The sequence below is a fragment of the Brachionichthys hirsutus genome, chromosome 19 (assembly GCF_040956055.1).
Source record: "Brachionichthys hirsutus isolate HB-005 chromosome 19, CSIRO-AGI_Bhir_v1, whole genome shotgun sequence".
Lineage (NCBI taxonomy): Eukaryota > Metazoa > Chordata > Actinopteri > Lophiiformes > Brachionichthyidae > Brachionichthys > Brachionichthys hirsutus.
Genome location: NC_090915.1, coordinates 7,099,400 through 7,120,984, shown reverse-complemented (window position 1 = coordinate 7,120,984; position 21,585 = coordinate 7,099,400). Strand labels below are relative to the sequence as shown.

The 21,585-nt window shown below is 53.9% G+C and overlaps 2 protein-coding genes across 2 annotated transcripts; one reads left to right on the top strand and one right to left on the bottom strand.

Moving 5' to 3' along the window:
• Nucleotides 1-1,313: 1,313 nt before the first annotated feature.
• setd1ba (SET domain containing 1B, histone lysine methyltransferase a) lies at nt 1,314-10,481 on the top strand. The gene is made up of 18 exons (XM_068752727.1): nt 1,314-1,374; nt 1,595-1,800; nt 2,005-2,103; nt 2,422-2,692; nt 2,823-2,944; nt 3,051-4,142; nt 4,958-5,707; nt 5,941-6,114; nt 6,193-6,286; nt 6,407-6,621; nt 6,714-6,780; nt 6,876-7,223; nt 7,310-8,536; nt 8,695-8,861; nt 8,936-9,061; nt 9,143-9,262; nt 9,767-9,904; nt 9,987-10,481. Exons 1-18 carry the CDS (start codon nt 1,314-1,316, stop codon nt 10,158-10,160), a joined length of 5,451 nt encoding a protein of 1,816 aa, XP_068608828.1. The 3' UTR covers nt 10,161-10,481.
• Nucleotides 10,482-12,277: 1,796 nt separating this feature from the next.
• dgcr2 (DiGeorge syndrome critical region gene 2) lies at nt 12,278-21,549 on the bottom strand. Its single transcript, XM_068752728.1, has 11 exons — nt 21,236-21,549; nt 18,188-18,220; nt 17,554-17,676; nt 16,725-16,811; nt 16,419-16,629; nt 15,935-16,011; nt 15,189-15,371; nt 14,906-15,109; nt 14,677-14,829; nt 14,052-14,288; nt 12,278-13,968 (listed from the first exon to the last, which is right to left on the bottom strand). The coding sequence occupies exons 1-11, from the start codon at nt 21,315-21,317 to the stop codon at nt 13,739-13,741; spliced, it is 1,620 nt and encodes a 539-aa protein (XP_068608829.1). The 5' UTR covers nt 21,318-21,549; the 3' UTR covers nt 12,278-13,738.
• Between the last annotated feature and the right edge of the window lie 36 nt (nt 21,550-21,585).

Here is a 21,585-nt window from a genome sequence, read left to right as displayed (position 1 = left end):
TTAATTATAAAAGAGTTTAACTTACTACTCATTTTCCTACAAGGCCATTAGTGCAATGCCAACAGCCACCACACTTTGTCACTTTAACTGTGTTTTTCTTTTTCATTCAACATCTCCAAACCCTGTTTATTCACCTTTGTTTTTTTTTTACTTAGGAATAATATAAATACTCTTGTATGGGTGTGCCTTGACCTAGTTCTAGTTAAGACAAAGATGGATTCCAAGTAGAGAGGAAAAAAAAAAAAGCTCAAAATGTCACAACATCCAGCACATTCTCTTCCTTCTTCTCAATCCTTTAAAAGGAGTAATGATAATTTTATCATAGTCCGTGAGAGATGAGGAAATCAGGTGTAATATCCCTTTTTTTTGGAACAAAGGAAACCCACGTAGGCCATTGAGTCCTGTTTTTAGGAAAATGGCGGCCACGTCGCGCGCGCGGCCCCCTCTCCCTGCGCTCTGTTGAAGGGCTCGTGAGCCGGAGCTTCTAATAGCAGACGGCTCCTCCGCTGCTGCGCTCTGATTGGCCCGCCGAGCTGCTGCTGTTAACCAGCCAATTGCCCGAGCACTGCAAAACATCAGGCAACGTCAAACAAAATCCACTTTTTGTTCGACGAAATCCAGCTCGCCGCGAATAATTCAGCGTTAAAAATCCGGGATTATCGTAAAAGGAAAAGCTCCACAGTTGTTTGGTAGAATCCACAGGCTGATATGTATCATTCCGATGCGTTCTGTAATAAAGTCTGCATTAAATCCAGCTCTAGGTCAGCGCAGTCTCAATTGTTTTTAAAATAAAATAAAAAAAAAGGATCCAAGATGTTTGACCGCCGATTCCTACACAGAACAATGTTTTCACCTTTCCTGGCAGTAGGAGGCTACTGCTCCTTGTGTCTAGCTTGTGTTTGCCATTTCTGTGTGCGCGATCGGCAGATTCAGCATAACATTTACTTACATTGTTTTCTTTTTTTCCCCACACTGGAATATTACCATGCAGCAATAATGTAGCACATGTATACATTATTACATAGAGTCTTTCAAAAAATACCCTCCTCCGCAAAGAAGCTAACAGTAATGTAAAATAAGTGGAAATAGAAATAAATTCGCGACGAAAGTGCGACTCGCGTCGGAGGTGGGCAAGCCTAGCGGTGTATTGTGGGAGAGACAGAAGCTAGAGACCAGAGACACACAATATGTGTTGGCTCTCGCCGAAAAGGAGGCAGAATTCCTCAAGCTAAATCATGTAACGCAAGCGGCGCGAGGAACGCGATCTCTTCTTTTCATCGATTCAAAGACAAATCAATCGATCGGACGGAACCATGTCCAAGCAAGGCGAAAGAACTCGGCTGAACGAGGACCATGGCAGAAAGCAGAGTTCGAGTAAGCTTGTTCTTTCTTTCGTTCTTTTTCCTCTCTCCTCCTTTCTCCACCTTCCTAATGCCCGCTTTCCGTGACCGGGAGACACGCTGGATCCCGTTCTTTGCGTTCCCGTCGGTACCGTTCGGCTGCTGCTGCTGCACGGGACCTCGCTTAGCGCTGCGCCGCGCCGCGCTGCGCTCCGGTCGCTCCTCCGCTCCATGTCCGCTGCCTGTCGTTTCAGGTCTGGCGAACGGCACGGACAGGGACAGGGACCGGGACCGGGACAAGGACAAGGACAGGGACCGGGACCGGGACAGCCATCCCGGCTGCGGCGCGGCGGAGAAGCGGAGTCACCACTGGAGAAGTTACAAGTTGATCATCGACCCGGCGCTGAAGAAGGGATCTCAGAAACTATACCGCTACGATGGACAGACTTTTAGCATGCCCGTGAGTGGACCGCCTTCGGGGGGGGGGGTTACAATAGTAACCGAGCAGCCGACCTCCATGATGGGCTACAGTGCGGCTGTGTCGCGGTGTCAACGCGCACGATCCAGTAAAACGAGCTGCGAGTGAAACCGCGTCGCAACAAGTGAAGTTGGGTCTGGATGACGTCACGTGTGTGTGTGTGTGCGTGTCCCCCCTGTCCCGCAGGACCCCGGGATCCCGCCGGTGGACACCGTCCGGGACCCGAGGATCGGTCGTCTTTGGGCCAAGTACAAAGAGACGGACCTACCGGTGCCGAAGTTCAAGGTATGCCCTCCGACAGGGACTGTGATGCTGCTCCTTGTGGGGGGGGCGGGGGGGAGCTGTCAGAAGCTGCAGACACACCCCCTCAGTCACCTTTGGGGAGTCCAGTGAAAGTCTGGTCATGGGGGGGGGGGGCCTTAACCCCAAAATAACTCTCGTGCAATGAGGCTGACTGGATTTGCATGTTCCCGTGTTAACGTTTGTGGCCCCCCCCCCGTCCTTCAGAGGCAGCTGTCAGAGCGCCCCCCCCCCCGCGCGGCGGCGGCGGCGGCGGCGTCTACGAGCCGTTCGTAACGCCCTCCCGCGCTCTCTCCCTTTCAGATCGACGAGTGCTACATCGGGCCCGTGCCCCCCAAGGAGGTGACGTTCGCCAGGCTGAACGACAACATCCGGGAAGGCTTCCTCACCGACATGTGCAAGAAGTTCGGGGCGCTCGAGCAGGTGGAGATCGTGTACAACCCCAAGACCAAGAAGCACCTGGGCATCGCCAAGGTGGTCTTTGAGACGGTGAAGGCCGCCAAGGTGGCCGTGCAGACGCTCCACGACACGTCGGTCATGGGGAACATGATCCACGTGGAGCTGGACCCCAAAGGTAAACCTTCTTCCTGTGCAGCAATGGCTCATGGGAAGCTTTGGATTATTACGTGTCTCCTCTGAGCGGTGCTGAAGCCCTACCTACCTGCCCCCCCCCCCTCCCCCCCGCGCCGTCGTCCTCTCTGCAGGTGAGAATCGCCTCAGGTACTTCCAGCTCCTGATGAACGGCAGCTACACGCCTCGGAACCTTCCCGTCGGCGGCGAGGAGGCGAGAGACGTTTCCCCCCGCAGCCTGGCCGAGGCCTTGCTGGTAAAAAAAAAAAACGGTTCGCCGCCGTTCTGAAGACGTTCCGATCGCTCTGAGCCCCTCTTTGATCCCGACCCCCCCCCCCCCTCTTCTCTCCTCTTCCCCCGAGGCCTGCGAGCCCATCCGCAGGTTGTCGGAGGGCGGCGTGTCCGCCGGGGGGGCGTTGGTTCCCAGCAGCTCCAACACGCCGCTCTCCCTCGAGACCGGCTACTCCAGCCTGCGGCAGGAAACCCCCCAGTCCCAGGGAACCCCCCACACGCCGCGGCAGACGGGGACGCCCTTCTCGCAAGACTCCAACTACTCCAGCCGGCAGTCCACGCCGGCGTATCAGTCCGGCCGGGCCGAGAGCGCCGGCGGCTACAAGTCTCGGAGGCACGAGAGCAAGTTCCAGGACGCGTACAACCGCCGGCCGGAGAGGCCTCAGTACCGGAGCAGCATGTACCGGAACGCCACGCCGGAGCAAGCGCCTTTCAAGCCGCACCAGCTCACCCCGCCCGAGCCGCCGCCCACCACCCCGTCTTTCACGTACACGGCGCCTCCCCCCGCCACGCCCAACTTCAAGTCTAGCTTCTCGTCCTATCAGGCTCCTTTGCCCCCCGCCTTCACCCCGTCCGAGCCGCCTTTCCAGCACCCGGCCCAAAGGGAGGGCGAGTACCCCCGACCGCCGCAGCCGCCGGCCGCCGACTTGTTGCCCGTCGGGGAGAGACCGGAAACCCCTCCGATCCCGGAGCCCCCGCCGGAGCCCGTGCCCGAGTCGAGCACCCCTCCCCGCCGAACGCCGGAACGCTGCCCCTCGCCCGGCTCCCCAGCGCTGGACCCAGAGCGCAACAGCCTGGACTCCCGCATCGAGATGCTCCTCAAGGAGAAGCGGACGAAGCTGCTGCCGTTCCTGGAGGAGCGGGACTCGGACACGGAGGTGCGAATGGAGGGGAGTCCCATCTCCTCCTCCTCCTCGCAGCTGTCCCCGATCCCCGCTTACACAAGCGGGCCCCAAGGCGGCCGGCAAAATTCCCGTCCCCCGAGTACGGGTTTGGAGGACATCAGCCCGACGCCTCTGCCAGAGTCGGAAGACGAAGAGGCGATTCCTGGAACCGCCTCGCTGCTGAGGAGGATCGGCTCTCCTGCTCAGGAGAAGACGAGCAGCAGCGACGCCAAAGACGCACCTTTCCGAGGCCACACCCCCACCGAGGAGATGGAAACGGTAAGACTTTAATTTAGTTTCCTACACATGCATTGAATATGCGTGTTGTGTGGGTGAGTTGCTAGCAGCTGATGCTAACGCCCAGCTGTGGACGGCGGGTGACCGGAGGACACGGGGAAACGAGGACCTTGGTGATTCCACAACCTGTCCACGAGGAAGTTGTCGAGTCGAGAGACGTTATAATTCTTTCTTTCACATCCCAGCTGAAGCCGCCGTCCCCGTTTGACGTCCCCGCAGACGCCGCCTGGCCTGCGTCGGGTTTCTGCGCTTTGACATGAGAAATGAGAGCACGCCGGTTTCCTCTTTCTAACACGGAGAAAACGTGTTCAGCTTTGACCCCGTTCGGCGCGGCGCTTCCTGGTTTTACGTCTCTCGTCTCGCGTTTCGAGTTATCACAAAGCGAGAGCTGCAAACGGGTCGTTTGGGTACCGACCCGGTTGAAACGGAGATCCTTTTATTCTTTAAGATTGTCCTCCTTTTTACTTTTTTTTTTTTTTTTTTTTGGTTTGTTTGAAGTTTGAAGTCCTGAACAAACAGGCCGGTTTGCAGCGTGGCGTTCGGGGGCGGCGTTGCACATGAACTCCTTTAGTTTTCACATTTTCATTTTGTCCATATTCAAGGTTTAAAATATGTATTTTTTGTTTTTATATCGTCCAAATAGCCGTTCTGAGCGACTCTCGTTCATTCGAGCCGAACGATGCCGATAAAAGCGACAACAACTCAAAGTCCGCTCGCTATCTGTTCGGGAGATGCCGTTTATTTGTGACCGGTTGTCGACGGCGACCCTTTTAACGGGATGCCTCCGTTTAACGCAGGCTGCCCAGTCGTCGGGAGAAGACATGGAAATCTCCGACGGCGAGATGCCCGGCACGCCCATCGCCGGCGGGGACTGCGGCGAGGGCATCGTTGTGAACTCGGCCGTGTCCCCGATGCAGACCCTCGCCCTCCCCCCGCCCGGCTTCCCCCAGCTCGCGCACCAGTCCGGTTTCCCCATCCAGCACCACCACCTCCCCCCCCACTCCGCCGGGCACCTGGCCGGCCACCCCGGCGTGCCGCACCACATGCTGCCCCACATGGGGCCCTACGCCCACGGCATGATGCCGCTGATGCAGATGGAGCTGGTGGGCTGCCTGCGCTGGGAGCAGTGGGAGCAGTGGGAGCAGTGGAGCAGCGTCCCCATGTCCTTCCAGATGCAGCAGCAGATGTTGAGCCGCATGGCTCAGACGCGGGGGCCCTACCATTACCCGCACTACATCGACGGCGGCGGCGCGGCCGGGCCTTTCGGGGGGCTTTACCAGCCTCTCTCTATGGGGGCGGCGCCCGGCGGGGGGCCGGAGCAGCAGTGGCAGCATCCCGGGATGCCGACGTTCAACCCCACGGTCCCCCCCCCCGGGTACGACACCAAGAAGGAGGATCCTCACAAGGCCACCGTGGACGGCGTCCTGCTCGTCATCGTCAAGGAGCTGAAGGCCATCATGAAGAGGGACCTCAACCGCAAGATGGTGGAGGTGGTGGCGTTCCGGGCGTTCGACGACTGGTGGGATCGGAAGGAGCGCTCGGCGAAGGTAAACGGGAACCTAGATTCATAAGCCCCCCCCCCCCCCCTGAAGATTATTTACTTACTTCCTTTTAGCTTCAAAGGGATACGACTTTTAAAAGTTTAATTGTCTGTAAAACAAAGATGGATGACAAGTTAACAATAAGTTAGCAAATTAGGTGCGCTGAAAAAAAAATGCGTCCAATCACAGGCCTGACTCCAGTAACTCCCGCCCACTCTGTCGTTTCTATCTTTCGCCAGGCGTCTTTGACCCCGGTGAAAGGCGCCGAGGGGAAGGAGGACGAAAGGCCCAAGCCCAAAGAGGCGATGGGTTCGAGTCTCCTGGAGAACTGGAACAAAGGCGAGGGGCTGGGCTACGAGGGGATGGGCCTGGGCATCGGCCTGCGTGGCGCCATCCGCTTACCGTCCTTCAAGGTAAACGCCGGTCCGGGGCGGAGCCGTTTCCTGTCCGTGCCGCTGCGTGGCCTTTTAACGCCGATGCGATGCGTTCAGGTGAAAAGGAAAGAGCCCCCCGAAGCGGCGTCGGCGGGGGACAACAAACGAGCCAGGCCCTCCACCCCGGTGGACGACGAGCTGGAGGACGAAGGTGCGCCACTCCTCCTCGCTTGGGCTGCGATCCGGTCTTTTATTCCTGCTGCTATGAAATAGCTCTCTCTCTCTCTCTCTCTCTCTCTTTCTTTTCTTTTTTTTGCTGCACATTCGTCAGACCGAGACCGAGACCCGGCCGAGCTCCCCAAAATGGACGCCGACGGGAGGGCGGAAAAGCGGCGGCACTCGCGGCCGAACGAACTGGACAGCGAGGGAGAGGAGGAGGAGGAGGAGGAGGAGGAGGACACTTCGGGGAAGGAGTCGCCGTCGTTGTCTGACCGGGAGGAGGCGGCTGAAGAAATGGAGGCTCCCAATAGGCCGATGTCAGACAAGGTGAGCGTCCCGACGGACTGAGGGTCCCGGCGTCGACACCGAAGACGGGTCCCGGCGTTTTTGACTTTGTGTGATTTGTGATCGTCTCTTAGGAAAGTGCCGATGAAGACGAAGGCGAGTCATCCAGCGACGGCGATTCGTCCGACTCGTCCGATGACGGTAGCTTCAGCGTCGGACGGCGGCGGCCGGGACTTTGTCCCCCGCGTCCATCGGCTGCTCGTGATTTCTCCTGTCTCTGCTGCTTTTTCGCGCAGAAGCCGAGAGTTCGTCCTCCGCTGGGGACGCGTCGGGCTCGTCGAGCTCGGACTCGGAGTACGAGCTGAGCTCCGAGGAAGAGGAGGTCGCCGAGGTTCTACCGGGGCAAGGCAGAGAGGACGAAGGCCAGGAGACGAGGTCCTCCTCGTCCTCCTCGTCTTCCACCAGTTCGACTTCCGATGAAGAGGTGAGGGAGGCGGAGCCTGAGGTACGAAGCCCTGCCGGGGGAGGAGTCGCCCAGCAGAGGAGCCAGGACGAGCTCGCCAGCGAATCCACGTGTCGATCTCCCGGGGTCGAGGAGAAGGTCGTGGTGGATGTGAAGCCGCCGTCGCCTCGAGACATCCCAGGTGAGCCCCCCGCCGCTGTGTCTGTCTCCGTCTCCAGGACGGTCTCCGGGGGGGGCCGCTCAGTTCAACGCTTGTTTTTGGTCCAGTCAAAGGGCCAGACGTCGGCGTTCCCGCCGTGGGGGCCGAACCCCAGGATCACGCCACCCTCCGGCCGCCGACTCCTGCAGGCGCCCTGTCCGACAGCGACCGGGAGACGAGGGGCAAAGGTGAAACGGCTCCCGAGGAAGCGCCTTGCGTTCCCCAGCGGCTAGCCCCTCCCACTTCAGAGGACAAAGCCCCCGTCTCCTCTTCGATGCGCCTCACCCTCCCGCCTCACCCACCGGTAGAAGCCCGTTGCCTCCTCCACCCGCCCCCCGGTCCCCTGCCTGACCTCCGCCAGCGTCCTCGGCTCCCCACCGACGAGGACGTCCCCCGCACGCCCGGCAGGGACCTGATGGGGCGTGCCCGAAGTCTGGGCAAGTCCCAGAGCACGGACGCCATGCCCGTCACGCCCGGCGGCGACGCCCCGCTGACGGGCAGCAGCTTGTTGCTCGGCTCCCCCCACGTCCCCGGCAGCCCCTTTTCCTACCCGGCGCAGTCCCCCGTCCTCAGCGCCGGAATTCCGCGCACCCCAGGAAGGGACTTGACGTTCGCCCCCGTCTTCCCCGACCCCACAGCGCCGACCCTGAATAGGAAAGTGTCCTCCGACAGCCTGGACGACAGACCGGTCTTCAAGGAGCCCCCCATTAGCGCCCTGCCCAACCAGGTCCCGTCGGCTGGACCGGAACCTTCGGCCAGCGTCCCAGAGGATCTGTCCACTGAAGACGTCCCTGTCCCATCGGACACCGCCTCGTCAAAAAGGAAACCCGGGCGGCCCAGGGGCAAAAAGGTCTCGGCCGCCTCGGAGGAGTCTTTGGATCTCTCCGTCCCTCTGCCCCACGGCGTCCATCTTGACGACTTGTCCATCCAGAGAACGTCTTCCAAGTTCCCGAGCCTGGACTTCCGGGAAGGGACGGCGGAACCCGAGACGGTCCTGCCCGCGGAAGACGGCTTCCTGTCTTACGAAGAGGAGGCGCCTGCGGTCGCCAAGCCGACGCGGCGGCGGCGAGGCTGGGAGGAGATCCTGCTGGGCGGCCTGTCCCCCGCGGCCTCGCCGCCGCGGCCGTACTTCAAGCCGCGCACGGACTTCGAAGAAATGACCATCTTGTACGACATCTGGAACGACGGCATCGACGAGGAGGACGTCCGTCTCCTGCAGATCACGTACGACAAGATGCTGCAGCAGGACATCGGCAACGACTGGCTCAACGACACGCTGTGGGTCAACCACCCTTATATCCTTTACAATGCGTAAACCGGGAAGTTCTCCGCGCGCCACGGCGCCCTCCGGTGGCCGACGAGCGGGAACTTCCTGGCTTGAGTTAACGATCCGCCGAGCTTCAGCGACAATGGTTCCGGGTTCTGCCTTGACTCCTCCCCCTCCCCTCCGCACCGACCAACATCCCGAGAGTTAAGAAAAAGCGGAGAGATGACGGCATGCGGGATCACGTGACCGGCTGCGCGCGGAGCGAGGGGTACTACAAGATCGACAAGAAGGACAAGATCAAGTACCTCCAGAGCACCAAGCTGCAGTCCGAGGAGCCGCCGGTGGACACGCAGGTAGGCGGGGCCAGCAGGCGGGGCGAGTTGATTCCTATCCGCTGGCGTGCTTCAGGCGAGCCTTTTCCCTGCAGGGTATGAGTATTCCGGCTCAGGTCCACGCCTCTACCAGAGCGGGCTCGGAGCGGCGCTCGGAGCAGCGGCGTCTGCTGTCGTCGTTCGCGTGCGACAGCGACCTGCTGAAGCTCAACCAGCTGAAGGTCGGCGTGCGCCCGGCGGATTTGTGAGATGCAGATTTAGTTCGTGTCGCTTCACGTCGTTCCCGTTTCCGTCTTTTCCAGTTCCGTAAGAAGAAGATCCGATTCTGCAGGTCGCACATCCACGACTGGGGTCTGTTCGCTCTGGAGCCCATCGCCGCCGACGAGATGGTGATCGAGTACGTGGGGCAGAACATCAGACAGGTGAGACGCCGGCCATCAATAATCAATACGGATTCAGGCTTTGTGACGGGATCATTCCCCATATAAAAACTACATTCACATTCTCTACAGGCAAAAATGTATCCTAAAAAAAATAATCATTTTGCAGTCAAAGTAATTCATTCTTTGATTTAAAGAAGATTCAATTTCTCCCCCTGAAAATTGAATTTGAATTTTGGATTTGATGCAAAAGAATCTGGATTTTCCCCGTTTACTTTTCAAAAGTCCGATATGAACTATCAAGCAAAGTGTCTTCTGGATCTGATCCAGAATGCGGTCAGGAAAAAAAATATGGCGTAAAAAGATACCAAGAACAATCTAGAACCTTCTGGTGCTGATCCAGATCAGCGTGTGGACGCTGTAGATCCAGCTAGGAGGGGGAGCGAGCTGCTTTGGGGGGAGGTCTGCGCCCCCCCCCCCCCCCCCCCCGAGTGTTTCACCGTAAAGCTTCCAGACCTCCCGAACCCGACCGCCGTCCTTTGACAGGTGATCGCCGACATGCGGGAGAAGCGCTACGAGGAGGAGGGCATCGGCAGCAGCTACATGTTCCGCGTCGACCACGACACCATCATCGACGCCACCAAGTGCGGCAACTTCGCCCGTTTCATCAACCACAGCTGCAACGTGAGAACGACGGGCCGACGGAACGACCGAGGCGCGGCGCGGCGCGTTTTAAATTGACCCTTTAATCCCCTTGTCTTTTCAGCCCAACTGTTACGCCAAGGTGGTCACGGTGGAATCTCAGAAGAAGATCGTGATCTACTCCAGACAGCCCATCATCGTCAACGAGGAGATCACCTACGACTACAAGTTCCCCATCGAGGACGAGAAGATCCCCTGTTTGTGCGGGGCGGAGAACTGCCGGGGGACGCTGAATTAACATCCTGCAGAGGGGGCGTCGACGGTGCGGGACGAGGAAGAGGAAGAGGGAACCTTCGTCTGCTTGGAGTTAAGCTTCACTCGCTGAACTTTAGATTGTTTACGATTTATGGTGCTCTTGAACCCCTTTATTATTTTTTTTAGAGACCCAGACTTTACTCTTGACATTTCCCTCCCTTCTCGACGCCCAACAGTATTCCGGGATGGCTCCGACGCGGTTCCTCCCGCATCCCAGTTTGTACAGTTTTACACCCCCCCACTCCCCCCCCCCGTCGTGAGTTTCATAAGCTTTTCACGCGGCGACGACGCGGTACAGGAAACGGACTCGCGTGTTCAGCTGCCGGCTAAAACGCCGGTCGAGGAGCTGCCTCTGACTACAACCCTACCTCCTCTGCATCAGGGTGTTTTTGGGTTTTTTTTTTGGGGGGGGGGGGGGGGGGGGGAGACGTAATCAAAGATATAAAATAATTGAAGCATCGTGCCGACTTTCATGCCGCTTCCTGTTGTCTGTTCACGGATTTCCAGTGTTCTCCTGTCTGGTCCAGGTGGAATTCCTTGCGCTTGTTTCTTCGGACACTAAATGTATGGACTGAGTCCGTGCACTGCCCCCTGGAGGCCAAAGGGCAGAAGACATCCGGCCAGTATTTGGAGGATATTTGTCCGATTACATCTTCAGCTTCTGTAAGAATGAAGTTCTCCTTCCTGTCGTGCCATATGAAGCTCCTCTTCCGCTTCCTGTCCGGTGACGACGGTCGCTCCGCCGGCGTTCAGCGCCTCCTGGTGTTTCTGTGACGTCATCACCCCTGAACACGAGGAACTTCCGCTTCCCATTCAGTTCGACTGATCATTGACATTTCCTTTTTTTGATGTGTATATTGTAAATCATGACTTGTACAGAAGACCGAAATCTTTTTTTTTTTAGATCTTCACAGGGGGTGACACTCTTAGGATGCATCCTCTCTTGTTTTTTTGTTTTTTTACTGAAGACTGAGTATTCAGAAATCATGTCAGAGACCCGTAAAAGGAAACCGAAGGTTTATTTAAAGAAAAAGTGTACAGAAAAAGCCTCTGCCTCCCTTTTTGAAAGATTGTTTCTTGTAGAAACTTCTTTATTTGCTTTATAATCTTAGAATGTGTAAATACAACTGTGAATAAATATATATATAAATATATATATATATATATTTTTGTTTTCTGGGATCTGTGTGACCTGAGCTAAGCGATGAGCTGGTAGCAGGAACTTCAGCTTGTGTCAAGCTCTTTTTTTTTTTGTCCCCTGTTGTAAATTCTATGAACATTTGTTTGCGGTGTGGAAAAGAGACAAAAACAAGGTGCAGGATCGGCGTGGGGAACGGGCTGGAGCATCAGCCGGTTCCTCGCGTCTATTTATTACACAAAAGTATGAAACGTGGAAATAAAGCAAAGTTTGCATACGTCCATAAACTGGTTGTCTTTTTTAATGAATGGAAGCAGAGGTCGATCAAACAGACTCCTTTCACAGACCCCGGTTCACAGGCAACCACCAAACCCGGAATACACAACATCCTGATCTCCGGCTATTCCGGAACTGAATGTCTGGCCAGCACGGTTTGCATGTTCTCTCCGGCTTCCAAAAGAAACCATGGAACTTAGGTTCAGGTCGTTATTAAAAAAGAGAATTAATCCTCGATTGTCCTTCCTGTTAAAAAAACATCTGCTCTTTTTAACATTTTAAATGATTCTAATTCCCGCTTGTTAATAAAATCCCACTGGGATGGAATAAACCTTCACGGAGACAAAACATTCACGAACTTCATATTTTATTATTATTTCGTGCTAAAGTCCAGACATGAAACCTCCCAGCATGACGACGTGCAGCAGACGCACCGAGTCCGACCCGCGGGGGGCGAGCGGCGGCCCCCCGGCAGCAGTCGGGCCTCTCTGGACGCGTGGCTGAAGGCGGGATGGACGCCCCCCCCCCCCCCGCCGCATCCCACCTTAATCCCACCGTAATCCCACGCTGACATTTGGTCGCCGCAGCCAGAACAAGGCGAGTCGATGCTCTCGTCCTTCATGGTGCAATTTATTTGGCATTTGATGAGCGGTACATCCACCTCAGAAAAGAATACACCCCCCCCCCCCCCCCCACCCCACCCACACCTCTGAAAATTAAGCAGTTTTGAATTCTAAAGCTCTGAAATGACATGGAGCATTTGTTTGATCACACAGAAAACATTTCAAACGCCCGTGTAAATACGACCGCCGGGGACAAAGGGACGACGTTCGATGCATACGGACTAAAAGCAGGACTCTCTGAGGACTATTGAACAAGAATTGTACCCATCTAAAGAGAACTTTAGAGCATGCCAAAAGTCAAAAAGGTCCAAGAAGACTGAAAAACAAAAGCTAAAATAAAATAAGAATAATTGAAATACAGAACCTCGACCTAGAGAGGAAATAAGCATCACAAACAAAAATAAAGTTTTACACGTACGTGACATTCAAGACGTGCGGTCGGACAGAACAGCTGGTTTCCCTGACCGCTGATTAGAACCAACGATCGTCATCGAAGCTTCTTTTAATGCGATCCCACCGAGTTAACGGAGCAGAATACCAACAGACCGATCGTCACCAAGGAGCGGAATCTAGACGGCTGCAGACGTCCTTCTGAAAACCCCGACAAGCGAGATGACGGGTGAGAGATCGTACATCCGGAACACGTCAGGAAGGAAAAGCATCCAGATCGGATTTCTCTCCAGAGTCAGAGCGAATGGTTTAATTGAGAGCTACACGTGCAAAACATTGAGCCGATTCGCTAATCATGATTTAGCTAGCAAATACACAATATAATGCAAAGAGTGGACGATAAAGCATCCGAAACGGGACCTTCTGCCCGATTAAACGACTTCACCATGATTCTAAACGTATTCATTAGCTCCGATTGCAGGCTGGACATCGTCCCTAATCGTCACACGATCCCTCCCAAGGCTTCGACGTGGGGAGTTCAGGCCGAGTCTAACAGTAAAACCCAGAAATCACCATTTAAAAAGAACACAATACCAGATATGAATCAGAAGTCCCGTCTCCGATACAGAACGGCGCGGGTCGCGTCAGCAAACATCGAGCCTTCTGATTGGGATGTAAACCCGGAAGACGGCGATCGTGCGAATCAAAAAGGGAAAAGCAGATTTTCATGGGCGAGAAGTGTGAGAGTCTAGAATCCCGGAGATCGGGATCGGGATCGGGATCGGTAACGCACGGGGTCGCTTTGAACGACGGTACGATGCAAACAAAAACGCACAATTGTCTGCCTGCCACTCGTTTATTTACATCGGGGGGGGGGGCGGGGCTCTTCTTAAGCTTTGCTCGGCAGATGCTCATGCGTCCGTTTCTCTGCACCCTCAGATGTCTTTAAACCCCCCCCCCAGAGGAGTCTCCAGAAAGAGCGACTCCTCGCAGCTCTGGAAAGGGTTCCGCTGCCCCGCTGCGTCGTGATAAGACAACAGTCGCGTGTGTGTGTGTGTGTGTGTGCGTGTGTGTGTGCGTGTGCGTGTGTGCGTGTGTGCGTGCGCGCAGCTCGCCGCCGCCGCCCGTCCAGTCCTACACTACAGTGCTGATGGAGGCGCATTCTGCCGGCACGGGGGCAGGAGGGAGGCCGTTCGGCGGGGTGTCCGGTCCCACCAGGAGGGTGCTGCTGTCTGTGGAGTCCTCCCTCCGCTGAGGGGGCGGAGCGGAGTCCGGTCCGGGACCAGGAGTGGAACAAATACGGGCCTGCAGCCCGGCTCCCGCGGCGTTCATTCGGCTCGGCACCACGGCGACCCCCCTGCGTCCTGAAACAGACAAAAGAGAGGCGGTGAAGACGAGGACGCTCCACGCCGTACGAGGAGGGGAACGGGTGAGGCTCGGCTCCTACCGAGGTCCATGTAGAGGAGGCTGTCGGCGTTGATGGAGGCTTCGTACGGAGGAGGCGGGTCGTCGGGGTGATGGATGTCGGGGTATTTGTAGGCGGCGTACGGTGGGGGAGGATCCTGGAAATGAAAGGCGCCTCCCTCGCCGTCATCAGAAAGGTGCAGGGGAGTGAGGCCGGTACCGAACATATCCGGGCCGTAGTCGAAGCCCGGGGCTCGCCTCCCGAGGTTAAAGTGGTGCACTATGGGGGGAAAAAAAGAAAAAAAGAGTAGACGGGGTGTTAAATGGAAGTGGCAAAAGACAACTTTATTAACAACAGGAGAATCTTCAGTTGAAGAAAACAAAAAAGTTGATTTTTCTGGAGCTTCAAATTCCATAAAGAAATAATCCAGCGAGATATCGAGGAACAAATCAAAGAATCTCTTCTGGATCCGCACCAAAATGTAATCATCCGCGCCCGGCGACATTCCCAACGCTTCCGGAGTTTTCCCGCTAACAGACAAACCAGCGCCGGAGAAAACAGAACCTCCTCCGTGAGATGCGCCTTCGGGGGGTTCGTGCGTAAATTCTGCAACTCAAAGACGGACAAAACGACCGCGCGGCATCCGAGGACGGGCGTCCCGACTCACAGTTCCCCCCGATCAGGGTTTCGATGCGCTCGCGTCTCCGCTGGCGGAGTCGGTGCACCATGAAGAGCAGGAGAGAGAGGATGAGGAAGGACGAGATGCAGCTGACGATGAGCCGCATCCCGCTGGCCATGGAGTCGAAGAGACTGCTTCCGTCTGAGGAAGAGCGGAAACGGGATCAAAGGGTTCAGACGTCCCGTCTGAACGTGCAGCGGGGGGGGGGGGGGTGTACCTGGGTCCAGGCAGGTGAACTTGCAGCACTCCTTGGGATCCTTACGGAAGTGTTGGCAGCCCTGCGGACGCTCGCAAAGCGCCGCCACGCACATCTCGGGCTCGCCGTCGTGACACGTGCAGCTCAGACACGGGTCGTCCCCCTTGGGGGTGAAGTAGTAGCCCTCGTTCACGACGTGGTCCTTTATATCCACGCACGTCTGCCCTGTGGGGTAAAAACGGGAGGTAAAGACGCCGTCCAGAAACGTAGCAGGCCGGCGGCCCGGGCAGAAATCAGCGCGTACTCCTCTTGCAGAGAAAGGGGAACTCCTTGTAGCAGTTCTCGGCGTGCCAGCTGTGGAGGCCGCGCTCGTTCATGCTTCGGATGTGGAAGCGCTGCAGCTGAGCACAGAACACGTCGTCCTGGGTGGGGGAGGCGGCGCCGAAGTTGGTGAGACCCTCCGGTGGGAGAAACACCTGCGTGGACCCTGTAAAAGAAAGACGACGCCAATCGCATCCAGAAACGCACAGACCTCCGCCGAGCAGCTCGTTCCCCTCCTAACTGGATCGACGCCGTCCACACGGTGATCTGGATCAGCACCGGAAGGTTCTAGATTGTTCTTGGTATCTTTATACACCAACCATGAAAAGTAAAACTGAATCAGAGTTGATGTATTTTTAACTGATTCTTAATCCATTAATGAGTTTTAATGTTAATTAAAATGCAATATTTTTTCCTGACCTCGTTCTGGATCAGATCCAGATCCTTTTTCATGATGGTTCATATCGGACCCCTTCATGACTGGGATTTATGGTGAATGAATTGAATGCAGATTTTACAAGATCTGATTTTCCTTTGATAAAGCCTCCATTTTAAGTAAATGGGAAAATCCAGATTTTATTGTATCCAGATCGCTCTCAGAATTTAATGGGATCTAAATTAGACCAAGACCAATCTCCAGATTTATTTTATCATCATTATTTTCTCCGTAATCCTGCTAACAAACAAACTCCAGTTGCCTTTCTCGTCTTTTTCAAAGAGCAGATTTACCTTTATACGCGACCTCCCAGCGGCCCTCCAAGGAGTGGTTCTGATTGGTGATCACATACTGGTAGCCCACCCAAAACCTGAAATGACAAACAGGAGAATAAACACAAGGTCCATGTCAGGTTTTGCTCCCGGGTCGGTGCCGGGTATTTTAAACCGGGTATAAGAGCCAAAAAAAACCCTGTTAGAGTCAAAACGTTAAAATTACAAGGCATTTAAAAATGATGAATTATCACGGTTTCATTTCTATCAAAAGTTTGACGCTAAGAAGTGTAATTTGGCAAAAACTATCCGGACAAAACCCCCCCAGAAAGATTCAAAACCATTAACGTCTGATATACTTCGATATGACCAGAGGAGATAAAACGCAAAGAGAGAAATAAAAATGGCAGCCGAGTTTTCAGTGCGTCTGACGGACCTCGTTTTTCCCGGTCGGTAACTTTAAATCCAACCCCAAGCGCGTCTCGAAACATCAAAAGGAACTCACTTGCACTGGTCTCTGCGCTCGCAGACCTCGTCATCGAAGTCCACCTCGATCTTCAGGATGAACTGCAGCTCCTCGTTGGTGACGAAGGTGGCGAGCGAGCCGTTGACTTTCTGGCACGTGTCCACCGCCTGCCAGTAGTTCTCGTTCCTCAGGTAGACCTTGTAGCAGCTGGCCGTCTTCTCGTAGTGGTGCCACCCGCTGGGGCATTTCTCTGCGGGCAAAAAAAAAAAAAAAAGCAGCCTGAGAACACCCCCCCCCCCCCCGGGTCCGGTTTGATGAGCGACCGGGACGAGGCGAGACGCTCACTGTTGAAGCGCATGGGCTGAGCCACGCCGCCGACGTCCTCCGCCTGCTCGTATCCGTTACCGAAGCGAGGCCGCTCCTCCATCGGCGCTGAGGATAAAGAGCATGTGGGAGACGGGGGGGGGGGGGGGGGGGGGGTCAGTGAACGAGGGAGCGACAGAACAGATCGGAGGACACGGAGCGCCGAACATCGCCGACCGCAGCTACGGAACGTCACTGCGTCCTGAGACTTCCCGCTTCTCCTCGGGAGAGCCGCCGTCTCTCTCTCGTCCTCCCTCGGAGCGACTCTCCCGGGAACTTCCTCCCTCCGCCGGATGAACGCCGGAAACCTTCTGCAAACCGTGTTTTAATACTTTTAAGTGGAACAAAAGCATCTTCTAACGAATAGGACGGAGCAACTTTGGAACAGACTCAGACTCGTCCAGTATTCCATTTCCTCTCCAACTTGTGTCGAGCTAAGGCGGTTGTGCCGTTCTCCTCTGGCGTTTCACCGAATCTATTGATTCATCGGTAACCTTTAACAATCGATTCACACCCGTTTCCTGGTAGTCCTGCAGCGCTCGCTCAAAATCAAAAGCACGCGCAAACCAGGGACGCACGGAGGTCGCGTGCAGCACTCAATCCTTTCAGTAATTCCTAGTATGCGGTCGGAGATCTGGGGGTGACGGCCGTTACTTAAGAGGGGGAAACAAAAGGATTTCGAGCCAAACGCCAAACAGAAACGGAAACGTGCGCAGCCACTCGGGATTCATCTGTGGCGTCCGGCGCCATCGGTTCAGTGTCGGAGCTTTTATTAGCCGAGCGCTCAGGGGTGTTCGTCGGCTCCACTCACGTGGACAGTCCATCTCGTCGCTCTTGTCCTCGCACGCCGTCCAGCCGTCGCACTGCCAGGACATCGGGATGCACTGCATCCTCCCGCTGCGGCAGGCGAACTGCCCGGGGCTGCAGCGCTGCTCTGAAACACAACGGCGCGCCGCTTTTAGTTCGCCCGGCGCGGAAGCTTCCACTTTTTTTTTCTGTTGTTTCCAGCCAAGCAGAGAGATGGATGAACCCGTGTGACGAAACGATCTTAGTCTCAGACGGGTGGAGCTTAAATGAAAAAAGAAAAATCACAACAACACGAAGCCAGCTGGAAGAAATAAACACAAAACTGACGGAACTTTGAAGCGGAATCCTGGAAAAGGTTGGCAGAATTAATACGTTTAATATGCAAAAACGCGACCACTGAAAGTCCAATCGGACGGTTACGGGGGGGCCTCCGACACAAACGGCCCGTCTACAGGCTTCTTAGTAACGTCCTTCCGTCTGCTATGTAGGTCTCCATGTCGCGCGGGATAAACAGGAAGCCTCTGCACCAGCGCTTCCTGCGTTCCTCCTTCCTCAGTTTACCATCTCCAATAATGAAACACTGGAGGCGCTGCAGAGCTCAGGCAGCGGCTGCGCTCAAACACTTGCTGCTTTCTTACCTGACAATAATCTCGCCAGAGCTAGCCTCGGACCTGAAACAAACGGAAACAACAGAGTGACCATTCCCGTCTTTGGTGAGAGTTTAAAGCGATTGTCGATACTCTCCAGTTCCTGTTCCAGTCGCGCACGGACCGCAACACCTGTACCTTGGATACAGGAAGCTGCGTTCGCCCGCAGCGGAGCCGAGGCGCCCACTCACTCCCCAGATATGGCAACGCTGCATTTCCTGTTAAATAAAAAAAGCTCAGCGCTTTTTCAAACGACTATTGTGTGAACCCCCCAGACGCCGGACGCTCAGCTCTCACTAACCAGCCAGGCACAGCTTCAGCGTGCACGTCAGACCGCTGTGCAAAATCACCTGAAATAAAAGCGCCTGTTTAAATACACCCCCCCCCCCCCCCACACCCCCCAACTGGCTGTGACTCAACATCTTTGTCTGCAGCTTCACTACAAGAAAACAAACCTTCAGATATTCAAATGTTTTTTCCAAAAAGCAGGAATCTGATTCGGCGAAAGACAAAGTTTAAGGTCACAACGCTTACTCGATCAGGTCAGTGCTTCCTGTTAACACAGACTTGACATATTTACTTATGCTGCCAGCTTCCTGCTGTCTTCATAAGGCTTCGAACACATCACTTTCACTTCCATCATTCCTGAGCCTGTCGGTGGTGAAAACGAGGCCTCCGATCTGAGCTGCGCTTCTGGCTCCGGAGGATACCCAGCCATAAACGTTAGCGGTTATCAAACCGTCGGGTTATTCTACAAGCGGTTCTCAGGACCCGTCCCTATTCAGCAAAGATCAGCTCTTATCCTTTCTAAAAGCGGCTGATGGAAAATTCTGTTTGTCCATATCCTACCAGCCTGTGGCCTCGGGCTAATCAATATTACATGTTGAAAGCGCAGCTTGGGCACGGTCCAGATTTAGAAACACTACAACATCTTCGAGCTGAAGTAAACCATTGTTGTCTGACCGTGCTGGTAACAGAGACGAAGTATTAGTATGTGAATTATTTAAACACCCTGAAGCGTTCTGACTAAAATATGTCTGCCCAGTGATAAACTTTGTGCTCTGCAACAAGACAAAAAGCATTGCTAACACAAAAATTATACATTTTAAGTGTAGAGCTCAAACAGTTCGGCTGCCCGAGGCCACTGGACGGTGAAAGCCGTCACACATTCCTGCAGCACGAAACAACTCGTCGGTTTCTGCTTGCGCCGATATTGATAGAATAAAAAAACAGCAACTCAAATCTGCAGAATACTATTTTACTAATTGCACATTATTAAAAATCAGATGCAACTTTCTATATTTACAGATCTCATTTATCCCTTATAAACTAAGCAGGTTTTTACAAAAATGAAAGTAGTTAATTCCATTGTTATTTGGAGTCAACGCTGAAAGGCTGGGAAAGAAACCAGACAAACCAGGTCGGAGCACAGCGACAGGGTTACGATGCGTACAATCGGCTCAAGCCAACTTCAAAACCTAAAAGATAAACCTGTAACCACATGCAGGACACGCACAACCACACAGCTAGCGCACGAACGCACGAGTACCGTACCTGTTAAGACGCGTCATCCGAAAATTAAACGTCAGAAAAATGACTATGATCACATTTTGAATTAAAAGCACGCGTCTTATTTTGCTTTCTCGCTGACAACGATCCACATTTTGTTTGCAAACGTTTAGCAAAGAGTCACCAAAGAGCGTGAGAATCGTGAACACTGCCAAGTAACTCAACCACAGCCGAACGAGACCGAAGCCTTTTACCGGCATGTGGTGCAGAAGCAGCGTGCTCAGCAAATTCAAAAAGGTCTGCCATTTATCAAGCTTAAGTGAAGATGAGTGGGTCACATAAATGACTCTTAAAGATTTAAAGAAGGTCTGACAGGATCATTTTATTTTATGACGTAAGGTAATAAAACTGTCCGGGTTGGAACCAAAATATGTTGACGGGGGAATATCTGTCTGTGTATGTTCCCTCAGTAGGAATGGCTAATGTGCGGCAGCAGGTCAACAACAGACACACACTCAAACACAACACAACACAACAAGACCGCCTGGCATGAGGCACACAGTTTAATAAGTAGCGACAAGAGCCAAAATCACAAAGCACATTTTATAAAAGGCTAAAACACGGAAGCCGTTAGAGGAGATTCAATAAACAAGTTGTATAAACGCTGCAGAAGCAAAGTAAGAGCGCAAATTATAGTCTGGTTCATAAAAACATAAAAACAAAACTAGCCATGGAGGGCTTTTATGTGCCGGTAGATTAGTACTGTATTTTTTTAAACTAATACGAGCTGTAAACGTCCTTATTGGAGGCGTATCGTTGTGAATAACTGAAAAAGGTCACGTGTTGCACTTTATAGTTTATAAACCTTCAGTACAATGTTAAAATAACTGCATTTCCGTGTTTATCGTTGATTAAAGGGCTGCCAGCTTTAGATAAGCACAATCATGAGTCTTTGGGGAGGTTTAACACCAGGGGTGTTTCTCCATTTACTGGGGTACATGCCCAAGTACTGATCCAGTGTGCGACAATAAATGAAATATATTTTTTGATTTTAATAATGGGAGTCTGCGTCCCAGGAGAATCCCTGGTAACGACGCCTAGTTTAAAACTACACACAAACATTTACGTTCAGACGAGTTTATTTTAATAAAATGAATATAAACACGCTTTCATTTCATTTAGCAACATTACAGCTAAGTAACGTATAAAACGAAACTATCTGTGGAAAAGTACGTTAATGGTAAAGAACTTATTCTGTACCAATGTCAATAATATAACAATATTCTCACCTAATGGTTGCGACAATGTGTTTTAGTTAGCCGACTTAATAATGCTAACACGCCGACAAGACGACGTTCCTCCACGCCGTCCGGCAGCGACGAATCAGCGGCCTGAGCTCTACCGGAGCCCCTGGTTGGTCGCGCAGGCCTTCCCGCCTGACCTGCCCCTTCCAGCGCTAAACCCCGTTCCGCTGACCGAAGCCGAGCCGACGGGAATGTGTGCAAAGTAAAAACAAGTAGACTTGTTCACCTGTCCGTGATGGGTCCGTTAACGCGAGGACGAAGAGAAGCGAGAAGAGGACACAACTACTGCTGTCGGGCTTCGGCAACATTTATCCTCCATTCATAACTCCTCTATTCAGAAATTTAAAATATATATCTGGAGGATCTGCACCGGCGCCGCCCTCTCTGGGTTTATAACGTTTTTTCTAGCACTCAAAGCGGAAGCAGACGCATAAAACAGCGCTTATGAAGCGCAGTTATACCGCACGGCGTCATCGGCTGTGATTAATCTAGCCGAGCGGCTAACGCTAGCTAACTAGCTCCGCCGATAACGTCGTCCTCCCTCTCCAACGCTCCTGATGCTGTGGACTATAGAGC

Coding starts and splice junctions, on each gene's coding strand:
- setd1ba (XM_068752727.1), top strand. CDS start 1,314: ATGTCCAAGCAAGGCGAAAGAACTCGGCTGAACGAGGACCATGGCAGA. Junction 4,143..4,957: donor CCACCGAGGAGATGGAAACG/GTAAGACTTTAA, acceptor CGTTTAACGCAG/GCTGCCCAGTCGTCGGGAGA. Junction 6,287..6,406: donor CGACGAGCTGGAGGACGAAG/GTGCGCCACTCC, acceptor CACATTCGTCAG/ACCGAGACCGAGACCCGGCC.
- dgcr2 (XM_068752728.1), bottom strand. CDS start 21,317: ATGTTGCCGAAGCCCGACAGCAGTAGTTGTGTCCTCTTCTCGCTTCTC. Junction 16,812..17,553: donor CGACGAGATGGACTGTCCAC/GTGAGTGGAGCC, acceptor CTTTATCCTCAG/CGCCGATGGAGGAGCGGCCT. Junction 14,830..14,905: donor GTTCACCTGCCTGGACCCAG/GTACACCCCCCC, acceptor GCTCTTCCTCAG/ACGGAAGCAGTCTCTTCGAC.